This window comes from Andrena cerasifolii, chromosome 6 (genome assembly GCF_050908995.1).
Source record: "Andrena cerasifolii isolate SP2316 chromosome 6, iyAndCera1_principal, whole genome shotgun sequence".
Classification (NCBI taxonomy): Eukaryota; Metazoa; Arthropoda; class Insecta; order Hymenoptera; family Andrenidae; genus Andrena; species Andrena cerasifolii.
Genome location: NC_135123.1, coordinates 854,984 through 876,652, shown reverse-complemented (window position 1 = coordinate 876,652; position 21,669 = coordinate 854,984). Strand labels below are relative to the sequence as shown.

The following is a 21,669-nucleotide window of genomic DNA, read 5'->3' as shown; positions in this document are numbered from 1 at the left end:
TACCAGAAACACAAGCAGGATTCAGGAGCAGGATTCTAAACCATGTAGCTAACAGAGTATTACAGAAAAAAAGGGGGAAAGCTGTATACCTTTTTTTGCGGACCAAAGCGCTGCATTTGACAAAGTGGATACAGTAAAACTTCAAAACATCATGGGAAAAAAGGAAATAAGTAAACACTTGAAGATGAGAATTGGAGAAATTTACAGAGAAACAAGAAATACTATAAAAGCAAACGGAGAAATATCGTCCAAATTCTGTACAACAAAACGGGTAAAACAGAGATGCCCACCGATTGTGAGTCCAACGTTATTTATAATATATGTAGCAGATCTGGAGGAAACCACGAGGAAAAACCAAGCAGGAGGAGTTAGAGTAGGAAAAGAAAAAATCTGGACCCTAGCATATGCGGACGATATAGCGTTAGTAGCAAATGAACCAAAGGATCTTAAGGACATGATAAGAAGATTCGGAAAATACCTTTAAAGGAAAGGGCTGCAACTGAATGCAGGGAAATCAAAGGTGCTGATTTTCCATTAAGGAAGAGGAAAGAAAAAAAGAGAAGAATGGGACTGGCAGGGGAACAGTCTGGAAGAAGTAAAGGAGTTCAAATACTTAGGGTATAATTTCCAGAAAAATGGGGGCAGAGAGATGCATATGAGGGAAGTCGTCAAGAAAGCAAGAATAGCAATGGCGCAGATATGAGGAATAGGACAAACAATGTTCAACAACAATTTTGAGAGAAGAATGAGAATATTCAGAAGTATAGTGAAAAGTATCTTGCTGTACGCGTCAGAAATTTGGGGATGAAGGGAAGCAGAAAAAGTAGAGAAAATACAGGAGAAATACATAAGGTGGACTTTAGGTTTGGACTTCAATACACCAGTATATTTAATTTTGGAGGAAACAAAAACGGACAAAGTAAGGATAGAAGCTGGAAAAAGAGCAATCAAATTTGAGGAGAAAACGAAACAGGTAAATAAGAATAAAATAGTACTAGAATGCTGGAGGGAAATAGAAGCAAAGCAAGAAGAGAAAAGTCGGTATATGGGAGGAAATGAGAGACGCATACTGTAGGCAAAAAATGATGGATATTCAAGAAATGGAAATAGAAAGGAGGAGGGGAAGAGAGTTTGATGAGGAACTAGCGCAAAGAGACAGGGCAGAGCAGGTTCAATGACTATACGACAGAACACTAGGAGGCAGATATAACACACATTATACAGAAATTAGAAATTACCTAGACCGAAATTCCAGAGGCAGATCAAAGCATGATCGCAAGGTTCAGATATTGGAACGAAGAGCGGGGAAGCAAGTACTGGAAGGTAGAAAAAGAGACAGTATGCAGACTATGTAATGGGGCCAGAGAGACGCTGGGTCACATGTTGCAAGACTGTAAGGAGAAGAAAAGAAAAACAACATGAAGGAAGAAATCAAAACGAAAGCACAATCTTCAGTTAACAGTCCCAGAAACACTTACACACATAACAGATGTAACCCCATTTTGACGCCGAGAGGCAAAAAATAAACCTATTTACTACTACAGCGTATAACGAAGTAAATCTTTTTGGAATTCACTTTTCAACTTGTCCCGGGTATTAGTGTTGGTCGAGGCTAGGTCAGCACGCGCGTCCGCTTGCGGGTGCATAAAGCACGGTAGCGAACCGATTTGACTTTGGAAATTTGAACCAGCAACTTGCGAATGCGACGCAATAGATTATACAGGATGTTATACTACTGATAGTCAATATTTCAGGAGGTAATTCTACAGGCCAAAATAAGACGAAAATATAGAATACAATTTTTTATATCGCGCTGCGTTTTGGAGAAAACAGACTTTGAATTTCAGCTAAATATGCGTGCCTTTCAGGCGCCTGATGGACACGCGGAGAAAAAGGGAACGCGTTCGGTTGGCCGTAAAATAGTTTGGGGGACGGGAGGATCCCCGGGTAGGGGGGCCCGCACCTACGTCCTAAACAAAACTTCAAAAAAAGAACTATCATTTTTTATTAATATTTTGGGTAATTATTTAGAAGTTTTCCATCCTCACCGATTTCAATGATTTTTGGATATGATGTCGTGGACACGATTCTGAACAACTTTTTCCTATACATGTTACCGCCGCTCGACCTTCGTTTCCGAGATATTCGCGAAAAACTGCCGCTACTACACAATGTATTCTGCCGTATACCTATGTACCTACAGTACGCGTCCGTGGCAGCGTACGCGCCAGCATGGGACAAAACAAATGACGAAGCTGACCTTCGTTTCCGAAATATTTGCGAAAAACTTCTTTTGACTTATTCCGCGGCAACGCATTCTAATTTCCAACTTGTCCCGGGTATTAGTATTGGTTGGGGCTAGCTTAGTGCGGGGGAGCGCGCGCCCGCGAGCGGACGCGTAAAGCATGGTGGCGGACCAATGTGAGTCAGGGTGTTGACGGGCATCCGCAAGTTTTTGATTCAAATCTCTAAACTCACATCAGTTGGCTATCATGCTTTACGCGCCCCCGCACTAATCTAGCCCAACCAATACTAATACCCGGAACAAGTTGGAAAGTGGAATGCGTTGCGTCAGAATAAATCAACAGAAGTTTTTCGCAAATATCTCAAAAACAAAGGTCGTGCGGTGGTAACATGTATAGGAAAAAGTTGTTCAAAATCTTAATCTTGATAACATATCCAATAATAATTGAAATCGGTGAGGATGGAAAACTTCTAAATAATTACCATATTTTGGAACTAATAAATACCCGAAAATGATTAGATAAACAAACTGTAAATAGAAAAAATGTGTGTCGTGACGAGCTTTACAACACTATATATTTTAAAATTCAGTTTAACAACATTTAATTTTCCAATCTTTCTTAGCGTTTGGACAATAATTCTTCCCATTTTCGAGCGCTAGTCCCCTTATTGCATCCGACCCTTCATATAATAATGTTTATATTTTCAAAACACTTTTTCTTACAATAGTCTGTAATATAACCTGAAATATAATCATCTGTACTTACCAAGTAGCGATGATCCGGATCATGGCAATATGAAATAGCAACATGACCGAAGTTATGAAGGTCCCCGTAAACATTTGAATTGGGAGACAAAATGCTAGATTCCAAAATATTTCCTAGTACATCAATTCCATTCTTTTCAGTCAGCGGTATTCTTTCACCTTGTGTATTTATCACAGATCCTGTGTTAATCGCCTCATATATGCGATCGCGCCATCTTTCCAGATCTTGAATATCGAAATCCAATTGATCCCCTGGTCGATTGATATCTTGAAGAATGGCACCGCTCTGCCTAGCTGGCCATGTACGGCCAGCAACTATCGAATCCAATTTTGGAAAATATCCCTCAGCCATCGGTTCACGCCAATTTATTAAGCGCTTTGCTCGTCCGAGCCGATTGCACAGGCGTTCGCAGTTATATCTGAGAATGCGGTAATTGAACTGAATTTCGACAGCATCAAAAAATCGGGTGCGTTTGTGCCCGGAGTATGGACGGGTAACGTGAATACGTGTACAATGTCCCCCCAGAAAATGTTTTCCTGTCGCCGTGATCAGGAAGCAAATCACACAAACAAATAATTACTCCATTATAATTTTATTGATCAGAGGCCTATGGTATGAGAAATATGATATAAATGGCATAGACGATACATCGAGATTTCTGGTGAATGTTAAATTAATACAGGTACTGCCTAGAGTCGTTAGAGGAGTTTTGGTATAAGAGAGGTTAAACTCGCTATGCATAAAGTCGCATAACGCGCGGTCTTGCGACATTCTTGCGTTCCCGACAAAGCTTAACTCGCTTATATGGGGTTTCATGGATATCATTGGATTTCTGGCGAGATGTTCATTCCAACCGTATAGGATTTCTATATTTCGACTTGGCTTTTTGTCGAGTATAGTCCCACATCGTGTTAACTTTTGTTAATTTTTAACTTTAACCCTATACAACTTTACCATAACTACTCGTCGCTAATGTTTCAAAATAAGGAATTGATTCTATATCTTAACGATAGCTGTCTGTTGAAATTAAAACGAGCGTCGTAGCTTCACCGAGACAAAAGTTATATTGCGCGGAAGTTTCCAGACGCGGCAAAATGAACACAAATGATGACGCGCTCCCTTCCGCCGCGCGCGATGCGTTACGATCCTCACTCAGCGCAACAAATTCTTTGATTCTTTGGCTATCGAGTGGTGTAATTGGATATCGGATATATACCATAGATTCGGAGCTGCAATGCCAAACTATATCCCCCGATTTTGTTATTATCAGGTTTTCTGGAATGCCCCCCTGTATGGAAACAAATTTAAAGACGTATTCACGTTAAAAGTTTGCTGCTACATTCATAATGCAGATGAAACAGTGTTTGGAATGTGCTGGCGGAGACACAACACCACGGCGAGGCCTGGCCGAGTTGCGATTGGGACTGGCATAGCCATCTACAAATAGACACCTCATCCAATCACGTCTTCCTTCATTTAACGCCCCCATTTGTGACCGGCTGATGCACGGTTACTTCAACTATGACGGTGCGTTTTTGTGGATGAGGTACCTACGTAACTAATTACCTTGAGGAATTACGGGAGTCAGATTTCGGTTAGTCTGCCGTTGAATATTAGCAAACGCGTACCGCGTAACTCAGTTAAGAGAACTTGGGTGTAGAATAAAATCCTGTGCGAAATCAATACGGAAAGGACATTCGTGTATCACAGTGTGTCGTTGTTTAATGCTTTGTAACAATAATTGTGAATTTGTATTGCAGTGGCTGTGTGTGTGTTATGTGCAGAGTGTGTTTCGTGTAGAGTATAATTAATAGTTTGTACAGTCTTCGCACCGTTCTAGAATTCAAGGCACTCCACGAATTCGTACAAACATATTATAGATTACATCACACCAGGAAATTCTCTCATTTGGCAACGAGTCAGGATATGTTCAACAGGCTTCTGACATTTTCGGATCCATATATTAATCACTTATAACCAGAACTAAAGACCAAGTCACTTCCTCTTAGCGAACAAGCACAATCGTTAATAAAATAGTTACGTATGTATAGGTTTTGAAAATATTTTTAAATTAACATGACGACGGCAAGTGTGAAAGATCTCATATGATCTTCTTTCCTTTTACCGTTTAAACCAGCGTTTTCTACGAACCGCGCAGAAGAAGGTGCTCAAAACCAACGAAGCGGCGGGCATGCTGCGGATAGAGAAAACTCTAGTAGTATGCGTGTAGGCTCGTACCCTTAAAGCCGGATCCAGACCTGAATGAGTATACGTTGAGCAAGGCTAAACGCGCACGAATATTTTGATGTGGACAGGTGAAATGGTAGCCAGGGCCGCATGCTTCTACGTTAGAAAGGGTGACCGTGAACGCATATGCTAGTGTAGACGTGTCATTTGAGGTGACTCGACGCATGCGGCCCGACTCGCGAATGCCGGCGAAGGCACATGGCCTGAGCCGACCGTTGTCAGTTTTCTCCCACACATCAAAGGACGTTTCGAGTGCATTGCGCTCAGCGTGGATGATAGAAGCAGATCAGATACTTTTCTCAAATCCTTGATGGCTCGGATTTCCATGATATTGAAATATATTGTAGTCCATATGAAATTAGGTAGGGCTAAGTACTCATTTTTCTAGTTTCGAAATTGTTTAAAAATTACAAAACTTCGAAGTTCCCTGCTTTCGGTGATTTTTACGAAACCTGCCTTCAGAAATGAATTTTAATGACTTAAATTATTGAAGGCATAAACTTGCGTCTTTTTTTAAGCATGATGAATGGATCTATGTGAATGAATTTAATCCATTGCTAATATTGTCATAAACAGTTAATGAAAATAAAAAATGACATTTTTAACAATATAATGCATTTACCATATGATAGACTTTAAAGCTCTATTTTAATGAATAATTTGTCTTTCTTTTCTTCACTACACCCTGTATTGTTCTCAATTCATATAACCTGACCGACTCGCTGTTGTATTAAAAAATCACACGAGATTACTCGCGGGGACCGGCAATACGCTTCGTGGAGGGACTTAGGAAGATAAAGGGTAGTCCGCTCACTGCGCGTAATCTGGCCTGCATCGTCTTCGCTTCAAATTGGAGACGGATCCCTTATCTCTGGAGTAGAGGATTGCCAGGCGTACTGAATAAATGGCGGTGTGCTGGCCGACATGACGTTGTACATATCTTCTCTTTGGTCGTACGGTGTAGGAGAAGGGGAACACTTATATTTGGTTGGTGACGCCATGACGTCATATCAACGCTAAGCCAATCCAAGCCAAGTAACGTCATATATGCCAGTACGGCGTACTGAACCGCCACGCAACCCTGCTCGAGTATATACACGCGTTAGAATTTCAAAACAAAAGCTCGTCTTGATGTATTCCGTGCGAGAGAAGGTGGGCTTGAAGTCCGATTGGTCCTAACCTAACCAATTTGCCCTGCATCTGTAACTTCCATTACGATAGTCGATATTGTTTGCTTCGACACTTTAAAAACATATTGCAAGCTTGTATACGAATCGCCTGTTGCTAGAAACCGTAATGTTATTACCAACCTCAGTGGAACGGGAATATCGTCCCTGAACCGTGTATCTTTCTTGATCACTTTAGGTCCGATCATCTGAATGAGCACTTCAAAATCCTCACTGGACATTCTTACAAAATTTTGAAACTGTCCCGTGCTAAGTTCCACTTTTAATTCATTCAGAATATTGGGTCCCTCTACTTTTCTGTGCTTATAAAGTTCCGTTATCGGCCATCGTCTCTCTACTTTTTTTTTAGTTCGCTTATCTTTTAATAATTTGTACGTTAAAGAAACGCTGCGCTCGCAATAAGGAGTTGTTCCTTCGATGTCATCTTTACAACTGGGGAGTGGGCTAAGCTAAGCACAGAAGTTAATGACGAAAGACGCATGGCACTTTCCGGCATAACGCAGGGTCCCACTAGTGCAATGGCGCGCCACGCAAGTTTTTTTCGACGCGCAAGGCCGATTTGTTGCAGAAAGACATTCTCACTGATGCAACTGCGCGTTGCGCACGGGTCAGATTTACAAGTTTCTCGGATTTTCGAGCAGTTTGCAGCACTTGAAAGGGTCAATTTTTACGACGACGCGCGCGTTGAAAGCGAACACGCGTGCGTTATGCCGGGATTTCTCTGCCACGCGCGCACGCGAATGCACGCCGTGCATCGTCGAAAGACTAAAAAAAATGTGTATTTTCCAACGCACAAATACTCTTTACTTTTACATATCACTTGTATGCGTGTATTTATGATCAATTATTATTGGTTTATATATTAAAGCAAGCAGTAACATGTTAATTACTGCTGTAAATAGTAACAATTATACTGCTGTAAATAATAACAATTATACTGCTGCGATAAGTATACTTGTTTCTGGATATTGCATAAGTGTAATATACTGTACAGGGTGTCCGCGGGGACAGTAAGCAGCTGGATATTTCCTAACGTATTTGAGATAGAAAAAAAAAGTTTATATGGAATTGCATGGTTCGAGGGAGCAAATTTATTAGCCCAGATGATTTTTTCTTGGATTATTATTTTAAAAGATACGATGGTCAAGTTAGATTTTTAAATGAAATTGTATATTTTGTATTAAATTCAATATAAATGAAATTCAATAAATGATACACGTGTATTTCCTGTGTAGGGAACCCTACCTGGGTGGGGTAGAAAGTTGGCCTCTGAGAGGAATGCCGGTTCAGTTGGCCATGACTTAATTTCCATCCTCTGGCCCACCTTTTTCCACACTATCTAAACAAAGGGCGTTCATATTTTCACTATTGATCACAATGGTAACTACCCTCAATCCCATATTGTGTGAGGAAAAAAACAAACAGGACGTCGAGATAGCGAATGACTGAACAATGTTGAAAGTAATGGCGGAACTGTGGGAGGGAAGCCACGGCAGAGAACCTCTTCATTTTAATTGAAACACAGTTTCCAGCAATCGATGACCGCGGCGTAGTAAACCTTCAAACATTTCAAGTAGTATCAAGTGTGAAGGCGTTGTTTCGGCTACTGACACAATCGCCGGTGTTTGATTTATTTAGATAAAGAAAGTAAAATGTAGAAAAGGAAGCTAGTATTTCCACTGTCTCCTTCGACGTGCGCGTCAAGCATCCACATGCGCGCCTGGCAGAGCGTCGGCCCATTTCGTACGCGCGGCCTCATAAATTAGACCCTTTCAAGTGGACGTAAACGTCGTACGCGGCGCGCTGATTCACTAGTGGGGCCCTGCCTTTAAGGTGAAGTTCCACGGTGGGTGGCTCGCTGACTCGCCGAACCTGGGCAAGCCGAGCCGATTCGCCAAATCACGCGTCGTGGAACTTCACATTTAGGCCCTAAGGGCACACTACTAGAGTTTTCCCTATCCGTTGTATGCCCGCTGCTTCATTGGCTTCGAGCACCGCATTCCACGCGGCTCCTAGAAAACGCTATGGATGCTCGCGTCTTCGGACCGCCCATCGGGGCATCGCTGGTTTAAACGATGCCGTATAAACAGAGCCGTGAATTAGTGAAATAGGGCTAACAGTCGGGTGACCCGCGAATTTAGGTCGAAAAACTTAGTTTACGTTTACTTATTAAGAGTTATTACGGTAGTTATGCATAAAAGCGTACACCGCACCAATTTTGATAAAACTTAAATATGTTGTAAAACTCAATATTCTGAACAACTTTTTCGTATACATGTTACCGCCGCTCGGCCAAAGTTTCCAAGATATTCGCGCAAATCTGTTGCTACTACTGCAATGTATTCTGCCGTATACCTACCTACGGTACGCGTTCATGGCAGCATATGCGTCAGCATGGAACAAAATAAATGACGAAGCTGACCTTCGTTTCCGAGATATTTGCGATAAACTTTTTTTTACTTGTTCCGATGTAACGCATTCCACTTTTAAACTTGTCCCGGGTATTAGTATTGGTTGGGGCTAGATTAGTGTGGGGGCGCGCACCACCTTCCTAGAGGCCACCGCCGAACATACTCTGGGTGTTGACGGGCAGCCGCTAGTTTCTGGTTCAAATCTCCAAATTCACATCGGTTCGCTACTATGCTTTACGCGCCCGCGAGCGGGCGCGCGGCCCCGCACTAATCTAGCCCTAACCAATACAGGGTTCTCCAGCGACTCGACTCAAGGAGATGTTTCACCGTGATGTCTCACCGCATGTTTATGGCGTTCGATCCTCGATGTTTAATTAACAAAATTTATAATTTACAAAGCATTTTCGAAGTTTGATTTGCTGCTAAAGATGCGACCTCCTTCTGGCTTGTACCGCACCACTATAAGCGTACCCTACCTTCTGTTCGTGTGCCGTAAGCGCTGCCTGGCCGGCACTCTGTACCGAGAATTTACTTCGCCGAGGTTCAAATCACGTTGCGAAGATTCTACTTTTTTCATTAATTATTCTGTAATTTATTTTTCAAATTTCTCAGTAGAATAAAAACTTAAATACTATTAATTTACAAAGCATTTTCGCATCTGGCTAATGTACGATGTTGGCCTTCTGCCTGTTGTATACATCAACAGAAGTAATTCCTTAAAATGCTACTTACAAAATAAGCTCCTTTCTAGAATGGACTCTTAAAAATTCACGTCACAATGAACGGTTACAGAATCGGTGATTTCCGTTTCAGTTCAGCCAGCCGCCTCTCCGCTAGTGCGGTCGACCCACCACCTTCTCGTGGTTTCCATCGAGCAATGGCACAAATTTCGTAAATAATCAACGGGCAAATAAGCAGATACAGTGTTCCTCGTATTATGGAGAAAGATTCGGGACCGGGAAATTCTCCATGATCTGAGGCAGTAGTTAGCACTAAATTGATTCATATTTGGCAAGGTCCTCGCCCGAACCATCTGACAAGACTGAGCGACGTAAACCGAGAGTGAGTGACATAGCGCACTCGCGAGTGATCCTCGATCGACAGCGACTTCAGTCATTCAATACAGAATATGAAAATTGTCATATTTCTCATTACAGTTTGATTAGAGTATCGCCGATAGATTGGTGAGTTTATGTCGACGACAATAAGTTGAAACACGAAGCAATTCGGTCTATATTTTTTATGAAAACATGTTTAGAATTTCAGTGTTCCCCAGATAAAGCGGAAAACACGCTTCTGGTGATTGGCCTGCGACGCACACTACGTTCACTAAAAATGGACCGAATTTGTCCATGTTTGAACTCATTTTCATCAGGAAATCATAAAGAAATTTATTGGTAATACTTTCACGAATATTTATCAAAAGTTTTATTTCACGTTTTATTTCTCTCGGCAGTCAACGGGCGGCCTACCCGGGACCGCAGATCCTCACTTGCAGCGAGGAAGCAAAACTGTGGGGTGGGTAGGACTTTCCGGATAATCCGGGGCCAAAAGCATTTCAATAATCCGAAGAAGACGGTATGTATGAACCTGATTAACACGAAAAGAGTGTCATTGACCACGAATGGGTGAGCAAAACTCTTCTGTAGATATAAATGATATCATTGAGACTGTTACGAAACCTGTTGATATTGTTTTCAAACCTCATTACAGTAACCCGGGGTGCGAGTGGTAAGCGGACCGTAATAGCGAAGCGGCTCGCTTACCTGAAACAGAAATCACCGATTCTGTAACTGTTCATTGTGACGTGAATTTTAAAGAGTACATCCTAGAAAGGAGCTTATTTTGTAAGTGGCATTTCAAGGAATTACTTCTGTTTATGTATACAAAGTGTAGAACACCAACATCGAACATTAGCCAGCTGCGAATATGCTTTGTAAAATAACAGTTTTCAAGTTTGTATTCTACTGAGAATATATAGACTCTTCGCACCGGGATTTGGACCTGGGATTTTCTGTTTGCGACCCAAGATTTAGGATGTCGTTAAAACGAATTCTCGCCGGAGAGCGCAGGCCAGGCAGCGCGTACGGCACACGGATAGAGGGACGGGTATGCTTGCGCGGTGCAGTACAGTCGTAAGAAGGGGGTACGTTTGGTCGTGGAGTGGGGGTAGCGCCGGTGGGCGAAAACCCACGATTCTGGTAGCGCTGGTGCATGAGACTAAACAGTGCCTGTTGGTGAGAGGACGGTGATGAACCTCACAGCACTTACACCGGAACTGTCCTCGAGCGAGCGTCTTCCAACCCGTTTTAAAGTCATTTCTAACAAAGATGAGTGTAGAAAGGCCGAATTTGTAGTAATCTTAATTTCTTTGAAGACTTTTCACATAACCCAGATTATTGATAAATTTAGGTCCAACTCCACAAATATTGCAGCAAGTCGTAGCTTTTTGCTCAGTTAGTGTACACACTTTACCGCCTATCAGTGTGCACTTCAAATCGAAACTTACTTCAAATGACATGTCATTCAAATCAAAACAATATGTTTGAACTTTTTTTCAATAGATTTGTGTAATATTCGTATTTATTCTTTACGTAATTTATTACGTATTTCAAATATAATTTAAAATATAAGATTTAAATCAGCTATACTTACAGTTTTGTAAATTTGAAGTAAATATTTTATTTTATAGTTATGATTAAATACCAAAAAAATTAATTTTTAATATCCTTAATCTCCAATGTTTACACTTTTATGTTATGTTATGCTAAATAATGGTTTTTATAGATTAGACCAACAGATACAGTTTTTACTGCAGTGCTCCGTTATTGCTGAATCCGTTATGAGTATTTAAAAAAAATGTATTAAAATCGGTCGAGATTTGCGCTGTCGAGAGATTTTTGTAAACAATCTCACACTGTGCGTCGTCAAGAGAGCTCGGACGTCCCATACGACGTGTATGTTAGCGACACACGGTGAAACACGCCGTCACAGCTAAAGATTGGAAGGGGCAGTAGGCGCGTAAGGGACCCAGACAGCGCTGGTCTGTAGGAAATATCAGGAAAAAAATATATCAATAGATACCGTATCCATCTTTTCCACACAGGGAAATGAGTGGATATTGCAAGGCATCACATGAACGGTGTGTAACGAGTTACGTCGGTGGGACGATGATCTTGCTCCCCACCACGCGTCCGACCGAGATAGCGAGTACCGCGCTAAGCCAACGGTCTTGCCCCCCCCCCCCTCCACCCCACTCGTCCGCAATTACCGAGAGCGGGCGCGAGAGGGTCACGCACCAAGTGTCTCTCTCGCTGCCAAAAATAAGCGGACGAGGGCATATAGGCCGGGGCGATGGCCTATTCGACAGATACTGCCTGGAGCGTTAGTATGAGCAGTACGCCTCTCCCAGAGACCTCCTCTGCGATTCCACGTTCGTGTACCGACACCAGCCCTTGTGAAAGACCAAGCTTTCGTGTAAGCACCCGTTCCAGTGTGACGACAGGCTGAGTCCCTGCGCCTTTTTGAATTCTCCTCCTCCATGGCTCCCAGAAGGACAGCGTGAGCCCAGGCTGTCCGACCAGAGTCCAGTGGCAGGGTTGGCCCGCGAGGACACCGAACGGTCAAACCGTCTTCCGTCTCCCACTTCGCCGAACCGCTACCGGCGGTCGCGATACGCGCCGCGACACGCACCGCAATACCGACCACGATATGCGCTGCGGTACACACCGTGACTCGCGATAATATAAGTCTAGATTAAGCCGATTTCACACTGTGTGCCAGCACGGACCTGGCCGGGATACTTGTATAACACGGAATAAATTGTCGTACTCTACCTTACCTCGGTATCGGTTACAGGTGTAATTCTGAAATTTTTCGTAGCCGACCATCACAACCATTTATTACATACAATATCTCTTGGACCATTATCTTCATCCACTAAAAGTACAGTCACTTCATTTGTGGAGGGTGCCTTAAATCGTCCTCTGTGTTGGTTTGATGGAACACGATCAGCGTGTATTATTAATTTTAAATCAGAAATATCGGACCATTTTTTTTGCGTTACAGTACTCGCAAACGCTATTTTCATTTTTCAATGCAAACACCATTGCGATTTACGTAATCAATTTGAGGGTCATAAGAAAATGCTGATCATTTTTCTTTTTTTTCTGAAATGATTCAGACTTAGTAGCTCTATTCTGTTTGCCAAGTGCTCGCTGGTTACACAGACGACGTCACGTTGATCAATGACGACGTTGACGTTGATCTATTAATCGCATCTTGCTCTCAAGACTAGCTCCTTTACGACGTTATGAGAACTGAAAAGGGACAATCCAGATAGACGGGTCTCAGGTCATTCTCCGTTGGAGTGTATTGTTATTTTCCGAGTATTTTTTGTTTTTTTGCGAAAGCTGTGATTTAGCTTTTGTCATTTTATTTATTAAATGTCTTTTGGTTTGTACATAGAAAGCGTCCGTTAACAGGGCCGGCTTTAACTATATTAAAATTCATTAGCAGCTTTCTGCTTAATAAATCCAAATGGATATAAATGAATGAACGCATATAAGAATTTTTAGAACTATTTTTTTCGTTTTTCTATTTTTCTTATTTTTTCATTGATTTTTTTTTATTTTCATTTTGAATTTTTTTTAAAGCATTTTTAGGTTGGGTATTGTCACGTCCCGGGTGAAGGTCTTTTTAGGGGAATGACATAGTTGGGGTAGATCGGGAGGAAGTCTCGGCACGAAAACCAGTTACGCGACACAAGGCTAGTTGAGGGAGTTTAGGCACGAAAACCAGCTTCGCGGCACTAAGGAGGGTAGGACTTTGGCACGAAAACCAGTTTCGCGGCACAAAGTGAGGCAGGAGTTAGGCACGAAAACAAGTTTCGCGGCACTAGGAACGATGGGCGTTAGGCACGAAAACCAGTTTCGCGGCACTAGGAACGATGGGAGTTAGGCACGAAAACCAGTTTCGCGGCACTAGGAACGATGGGAGTTTTGGCACGAAAACCAGCTTCACGGCACAAGCAACCAGGGAAGGTAAAGCAGTAATCAAGTACCAGAGTGACACCCGTTAGACACAAGCATGGGTATTTAAAGTCCTGATAATTGGATTTACCGTTGCATTACTATAAGAAACCTCGCGTTATATTTCTTTGTGATAGAGGTAACGGTATGGTCGTACAAGGCCTATACGAAAGTAAGCCTTGTAAACACTGTAAGAAATCCCGGAGTTCGCGAACCGAGATCAGCTGTTGTAGTAGCTTGTTATGATTCGGTAATTCCGTAACCGAAGGATCACTACAATAATTCGAAGCGTTATTTAGAATAAGAACGTTTATTCAGTTTAAAGCATATGTGGTAATATTATAATAATGCGTAGGACGTTAAGCATTAGCACAAAACATTTATATAAATGGTAATCAATAGCAATATATAGATGAACATGAAATATGCGAGTATTAGCAATGGACAAGAATATGAAAAGCAATAAGGAAAAAATATGAAAGGGGAGTGCTGGTTACAATATAAATGGTGGTGATATGCGATAGTAAAATAAGTAATTGTAATCGCTTACAGTGGTTGTCGATAGTGAATCTCTCGTCGAACGGGGTTGCACTGATTTTAATGCACGTTTAGTTACGTTGTTAAGACTGTTTCTATGAAAGAGATTTCCGTAGAAGAGGGCTACGGCCTCTGGGGCCCTTGTATTTATACGGTGTTTAGTTGTCGATAGTGAATCTCTCGTCGAACGGGGTTGCACTGATTTTAATGCACGTTTAGTTACGTTGTTAAGGCTGTTTCTATGGAAGAGATTTCCGTAGAAGAGGGCTACGGCCTCTGGGGCCCTTGTATTTATACGGTGTTTAGGTATGAGGGGTGTGCGCGGTATGCACCGTGACTCATGCACGAAATATGCGTCGCAATAAGACTTCCGGGGTTTTTATAAAGGGCATTCGAAAAGGACTTCGCAATATTATTTCCGGGGGTTTTATGAGGGGTGCTCGAGAAGGGGGACTGAAACTAGTTAAATGTGGTTTGGGTGTTTTGGTTGGAACGAGGTAAGAGTGGCTTTGACTCGGTGGGTCGTAGGGAGGTCGTGAGACGTAGTCTCGATGTAAGGGGGTTTTTGGGACGAGGGACTTGTTTAGACTTTGAAGGTGAGGGAGGAGATCGTGCCTCTTAGGGCGTAGAGGGAAGGGGATTTCGTAGTAGATCATCTTGAGATGGGGACCGCTAAGGTACATCGTCAAGGTGGTCGGTGGTTGGGGAAAAGGGGTAAGATTTGAATTCGAGGGATTTTGGCGAAGATTTGGAGTAATTTGTGGGGAAGACTCTAATTACGACTGCGCGAAAAATAGTGGGACGTCACAGTATTTCTTTTATTTTCGACCGAGAACTCAAGTTGAACTATGAGATCTAAAAATAGCAGAAATTTAATAAAATTGAGCTTTTTCGGTATTTTTGTCGGCAAATGCACGGATCAAGTCAGCGAAATCTAATTTTTCGGCAATTTCATTTTCAATCGAGAGCGCAGCTAAGTTAGTAAATTTTGATTGTGAAATTATTGATCGCAAATACGTTTTAATTAATTTAAGTTTTGAAAAACTGCGTTTTCCACTAGCTACTATTACAGGAATAGTTACCAAGATGCGAAATGCAATCCATACATTTAGATATAGTTCCTGAATATTGCGCTTTATAAAGTTTAAAACGTAAATGGGCGTAACATCGTTATCCGGAAGAAAATCTTTGAGACTTATGAGCTGCAACTTTTGTTGCAGTTTAGCACAAAACACCATAGTTCATTGCTTTCGAGGATTTTTTTAATATTATACAAAAAAGAACATGTTTCCGAATAGTCATGCAACTGTTGAAACCTTTATTTTGCTGACATTAACCCTCTAGTGCATACGCCTGCCTTAAGGCGGGCACCTGTTTAATCCAGGAGTTGGGCGCCTATAATTTTTTTTCAGAACTCTCAGTTGCCAGCCTTAAAAATATTGCCACACTACACATGTTAGTCTAAAAAACTTGTCAATCTGACGTTTCGATTTGACAGAAATCTAGTTTGAAGTGCATTTTTTGAGCTAAGCATGCTGCAAAAATTATTTGTGTAAGTAAAAAAATCAAATAAAATACTTCCCGACACCGTACAGCTAAAAAAAAATTATTGGTAAGTAGTTTGTGTAGTGATCTATCGAATGGAATAAAGATTTGAAAGCAAAAAATAATTTACACCTGTGAAGTGAGGCTTGGCCGGTAGCCGCCTTAAGGCGGTATCATATTAGTGGTTCATCCTAAGTTATAGTTACGGTGTTAGTTTATCACCCTAATAATTGATGCGTGAATATTTTACTTGTGCACCTTTTAGCTCTTTGTTCATGAAATTTGGTACCTATATACAAACATATATCTTATCATACTATTATAATAAACCCATAACATTTGTTTGTATGCTCACAAAACTCTCAAAAAGTACTGAACAAATCATTACCAAATTTTAACTAGAGTGTCCTTGAACAACAAGAAGGGATATAGGCTATGTTTTATGATGTAAAATATAATTAATCTGTATAAAAAATAGTATGTACATAAAGAAGTCATGACTAAGGTCGGTATCAGATATATTTAGGCCGGTGCGTTTCGTGAGGGGTATTCTCCCACCATACCGCTTACCTGCCTCTTTTCTCAACGTTATCGGACTCGCTCTCGCTTCATCTCGCTCTCGTCTTCGCAGAACATGAGTGAATCAGAAGTGGTGGGGATAGCGGCAAGCTCCTGACGTGTAGGACACACCGAGTTCTTTGCGTAGAAATACATACATCAGAATAGGTGTGCGTAAGCTCCGAAAAAATTCAGGAGTTTTATTGGTCAGCAGATTGATTCTTTCTCGATATTTTCATCTCGTATTGGTTTACGCATACCTTCGTAAAGCACACAACTATTACGCTCAGAATGAATAACAGCCATACGGCTACATTCAGACGGCGCCGAGCAGGGTTCCCGTTACTTCACCATACCCTTCGGGGACTACGCAACTCCAATTGATAAATCCACGATCGTCAGATGGTGGTGGCTGATTTCTCCTCGATCGCTGCTCGCAAAAATGAACTCACCGGCCAACATATCTGATACCGACCTTAGGCCGACTCGCGATGGCTTCTCGTGATTCTTCTGTGCTTTGTTAAATTTCACAATGCACAATAAAATAATTCTCTATTATGTCATAAATTTATAATTTTTTTAACATTTTTTCATAGTTTTTCATTAAAAATAAAGTGTTTATTTGATAAAAAAAACACTACATTATTTGTACTTGCTACATGATCCCGCCTTAAGGCGGTGATCCAGAAGGCTGTCCTGGGGAGCCCAGACGTCCTCCAAATTGAAAACAGACATCGGATTCGGTCTTTTCATACCCGAATTAGACTAGTCTAATTTTTTCAACTGAATTAAAAATCTATGCACTGGAGGGTTAAACAGGTGTCTAGAAATTCATTAAAAATTTTCTGTGAGGATTGAATGGATTCATCCGTGGCGATTTCATCAGCCTGACGTTTTATGTGTCGTAAGCGTTTCATCGGTGTAAAAGCAGGTTTGATTTTCAATTCCTTCGCCAGGTCACTTGCTGTCATAAGAGCTTTTGCAAATACAGTTTTTCGGTATTCTTCCAAGAAATTACAGCAGTTTTGCAACATTTCTGTGCATTTAACGAGGACAGCGTTTTTTGAATGCAGAGATTTGTTGACAACATTAATTTGAAAGAGAATATCGTACCAAACAACTAGAGACACTATGAAGCCGAAATCGTTCAATGGTTCTGCCAGAGTGCTTGCCTCGTGTGATATAGTAACATCAGTTTTCTCAGTTTCGTTAGCCAAAGTGATTAAAGCATCATGAACTTCGCAAATGTGATATCGGACAGCTTTCACGCTATTTATTTTAGCTTCCCAACCTTTATCGCTCAGTTTTTTCAAACTATACAGTTCTAGATGATCAGTTAGGATTTGCCACTACTTGGGAGAAGCAGAGAACAGACTAAATGTAAGCTATCGACACACGCGCGAAAGTTAACTTTTCCTCTTGGGGTTGTAAGGCCCAAGAGACTCCGTGGTACGCGGTGCTGATGGCTTTATCATTCGCCAAATTAATATTGAATGATTGTTTATTCCGTGACGACAAGAGAACTTGCTGAACCGTATGATGACCAAGCAAGTTTACGAATGTTTATCGATGGTCTTAATCACGACAAAACTATATAAGCTATCGATACACGCGCGACAGTTAACTTTTCCTCTTGGGGTTGTAAGGCCCAAGAGACTCCGTGGTACGCGGTGCTGATGGCTTTATCATTCGCCAAATTAATATTGAATGATTGTTTATTCCGTGACGACAAGAGAACTTGCTGATCCGTATGATGACCAAGCAAGTTTACGAATGTTTATCGATGGTCTTAATCACGACTGCTTGATTAGATCAATCGAACTAGTCCGTATGATGACTAGAATAAAGAGTAGTTAGACTCTAAGTCTGGTCACGACTGCCTTGACTAAGTCACTGGAATCGACTGTCGGATTATCAGTGTTTTTAGAGGGCTGAATGTGTTCGTTCAAGCGATGATTGAACTCCCGTACCGTTCTTCGATGTCGAAGGTAGACAAGACCTCAGAATTTGGGGAGGTGCTACATTACTGATTGGCTAATTTTTCCTCGAAGAGGAGGAACCTTCCTTCCGTGATTTCGGCGATGGAGGAGGAAGCCTCTCCTTATTGGTGACGTAGCAGAGGAAAAACCAGACATCTGGCTAGCAAGCCTGGCTACGTTGCTTGGTCGGAGCGTTAGACAGGGTCATGGTTTATGGCCGTATTGTTCCGCGAGTCAGCGGTGAACGACGGTATATACCGATCCGAGGTTACCGTATACCCCCGCTGACAGAGCAATTTAACGGATTATTTTAGGGCGAGAGTAGTCGAAATTATCAGAAAAAAGCGGCACGATGTCGATTGCCTCTTAGTCATCTGGCAGGCAAATGGTTCCCAACGAACGTTTCGAGAACAAATAATTGCCCACCGTAAACGACGTTGAGTTTTCGCCTCGCCCTTAGCCTGCTTTTGTCCCGTAAGACGGAACACTAAATAATCTCTGCAAAACTCCAAACAACTTTATAGACTTCACCGACGATTTAGCAGCGTCACATAGTACAAAATTGTAACTGTGGCAGCTACGCGGTACAAAGAAATCCAAGGGATTTAAATCTAAAATTCCTTTTTGTACACCAATATTTTTTCCCTTCATGTTCGCTCCATTATCACACCCCTGACCTCTACAATTGCCTAGCTCTAGCTCGTGTTTGTTTTGTACACTCAGAATTGCTTCCATAAGACCTGCACCAGTAGCGTCATCGATCGGGACGAACTCTATAAAATGCTCCTTAATACTGACATTGCTACCTGAGAAGTCTACGAATCGAATCGTTAGGGACAATTGTTCAACATGACTTATGTCTGGCGTGCAGTCAGCTATAATTGAATAGTATATAGCGTTTTTGACTCGCGAAACAATTTCTGATGCGACTTTTCCGCCCATCAGATCGATCAGTTCGTTCTGAACATTCTTACCACAGTAGTGGTACGAAATATTGCCTGTCTTTGCTAATTTTAAATGCTTTGCCTAGTAATTGGATCAATCCCAAGAACTTCCCACAGTTCGGCGTGAACAATTTGTTCTAGGTTCCTCTAAACGCCATATTATTTTCGGCTAGGTAAAAAACAATGTTCATTAAACGAATTAAAACATTATTTCAGCGCAAAGTTTCTCGACTGATCAATTTTTGTTGTTCGCAATCGATTGCCTTTCCCGTTTTCAATCTCATTTCCATTTCAAACCATTGACGGTAGACTTTCTTATGGCATACGTTATTTTCTTGTGTTTTTAGGATTTCGGACAAATACTTCCATTTGCTGAATCCTCCAGACCCCAAATTCGATGTCCATTGACTATCGAAAAGACGACAACAAAAACAGAAAACCCTATTCTTTGAAGAAGAATAGACAAGCCAACGACGCGGGATTGTTTCATTATTTTGAAGTTTTCTAGAGTAGTAAGCATTTGAAAAGTGACGGCCATCTGAGTCTTTCGAAAAGTTAAATCGATTAATCTGCGTTGGACCTACAGTTACAATGTGGTCAATCGTTTTGTTATTTCGAATACTCGGCCAAGTGCCTACATCGGATAAATCGACTGAACTTCCTGGAAATGAAAATAGATCATCAGAATTGTTTGGATTGCGAGGAAGCTCAGATATAGTACTATTACTATTAGTAGCCAGATCTTGAGAAGAATGAGAAAATGTACATTTATTAGCGTCGGAGAGTACATCTGTAGATGTAGAAGGAGAAGCCGTAAAAGAACGAGCAACAGTGTAAGCTACCGACACACGCGCGAAAGGTTATGTTCCTTCTCTTGGGGTTGTAAAGCCCAATCAACTCCGTGGTACGCGGTGTCGGCAGTTATATCGCTCGCCAAATTAATTTTAAGTGATTGTTTATAATCAACGCGACGGAAAAGGGATCTTGCTGGTCCGTACGATGACCAGACAAGAACACTGAATGTGTTTGTTCCTATTGTCTTAGTTGCGAATGCTTGACAAGACAAGTGCTCTAGTCCGTACGACGACTTGAGCAACTCTTTAGACTGCGAGTTTTAATCACGAATGCTTGATTAGACCAAATGATGTTGTTTAATCGTTGACTGTATCAGAAGAGTCCCGATCGAGTTCTCCTGCGAGACGAATTAGTTCACTCGAGAGACAATAGAGTTCACTCGAAAGACAATTGAGATCTGCCCTGTCCACCTTTTCGACGTCGAAGCTAGACAAGGCATTAGAATTTTGGATGGTGCCAAATTACTGATTCGCTAACTTTCCTTGAAGAGCAGGTACCTTCTTTCCGCGATTTCGGTGGTGACGTAGTGAAGGAAAAAACAGACATCTGGCTAGCTAGCCTAGCCAGGTTGCTCGGTCGGAGCGTCTCGCCAGGGTCACGATTTATGCCCATATTGTCCCGTAAGTCAGCGGTGAATGATGGTATGTGCCGATCGGAGGTTACCGTCTACTACCCGCTGACAGAGCAATTCAAACGGATTATCTCAGAACGAAGACAGTCGAAATTCCCCTAAAAATGGCACGATGTCGATTGCCTGTTGGTCATCTGGTAGACAAATGGTTCCCAACGAACGCTTCGATAACAAGCAATTGTCCACCGTAAAAGATGTTGCATTTTCCCGTCGCTCTGATTCCGCTTGTGTCCCGTACGACGGAACAAACAGTAGCAACACATTTTTCCGAAATCGAAGAACCTACATTCAGCGGTTTCGTTTCAATGTATTTATCGAGACGCATTCATTTTTTGTTTGCTGGAATTCTTTTTCCTTCTCGGTCTTGCGTTTCCGATATTCCGCAACAGATGCTTTTTTTTTAACCTTTGCTCGGACATTTTTAAAAAAACTGGCTTAATAGCCACAAATGCGATTACAGTAAACAAAAAATAAAGGAACAAATCCCGTAAAAACAAAAAAAAAATTAAAGGAAAACCCTGTAATAATAAAAAAAACACAGGAAAAAAGTATTCAGGATACTTAGGGCACGGATATTCAGAAGTAGGGATATCGAAAAATGTTCTGGAACCGAGCGCTCGCTAGCAAGCAGTCTTTAGACTCTCTGTAGGACACTGTAAGACCCAGCACCGCTTGAGACCAGACCAAGCAAAAATTTATGCGATCTCGTGCCATACTCAACATTGGAGATTGGA

At 41.7% G+C, this 21,669-nt stretch overlaps 1 protein-coding gene across 1 annotated transcript in view; it reads right to left on the bottom strand.

Annotated features, from left to right (window-relative positions):
• The window catches only part of LOC143370494 (phenoloxidase 1-like), a 76,711-nt gene that overhangs the window by 34,060 nt on the left and 20,982 nt on the right, over nucleotides 1-21,669 (bottom strand). Inside the window, exon 4 of the mRNA XM_076815728.1 lies at nucleotides 3,012-3,429. Coding sequence (XP_076671843.1) covers nucleotides 3,012-3,429 — 418 coding nt within the window. The remainder of the gene's footprint in view (nucleotides 1-3,011; nucleotides 3,430-21,669) is intronic.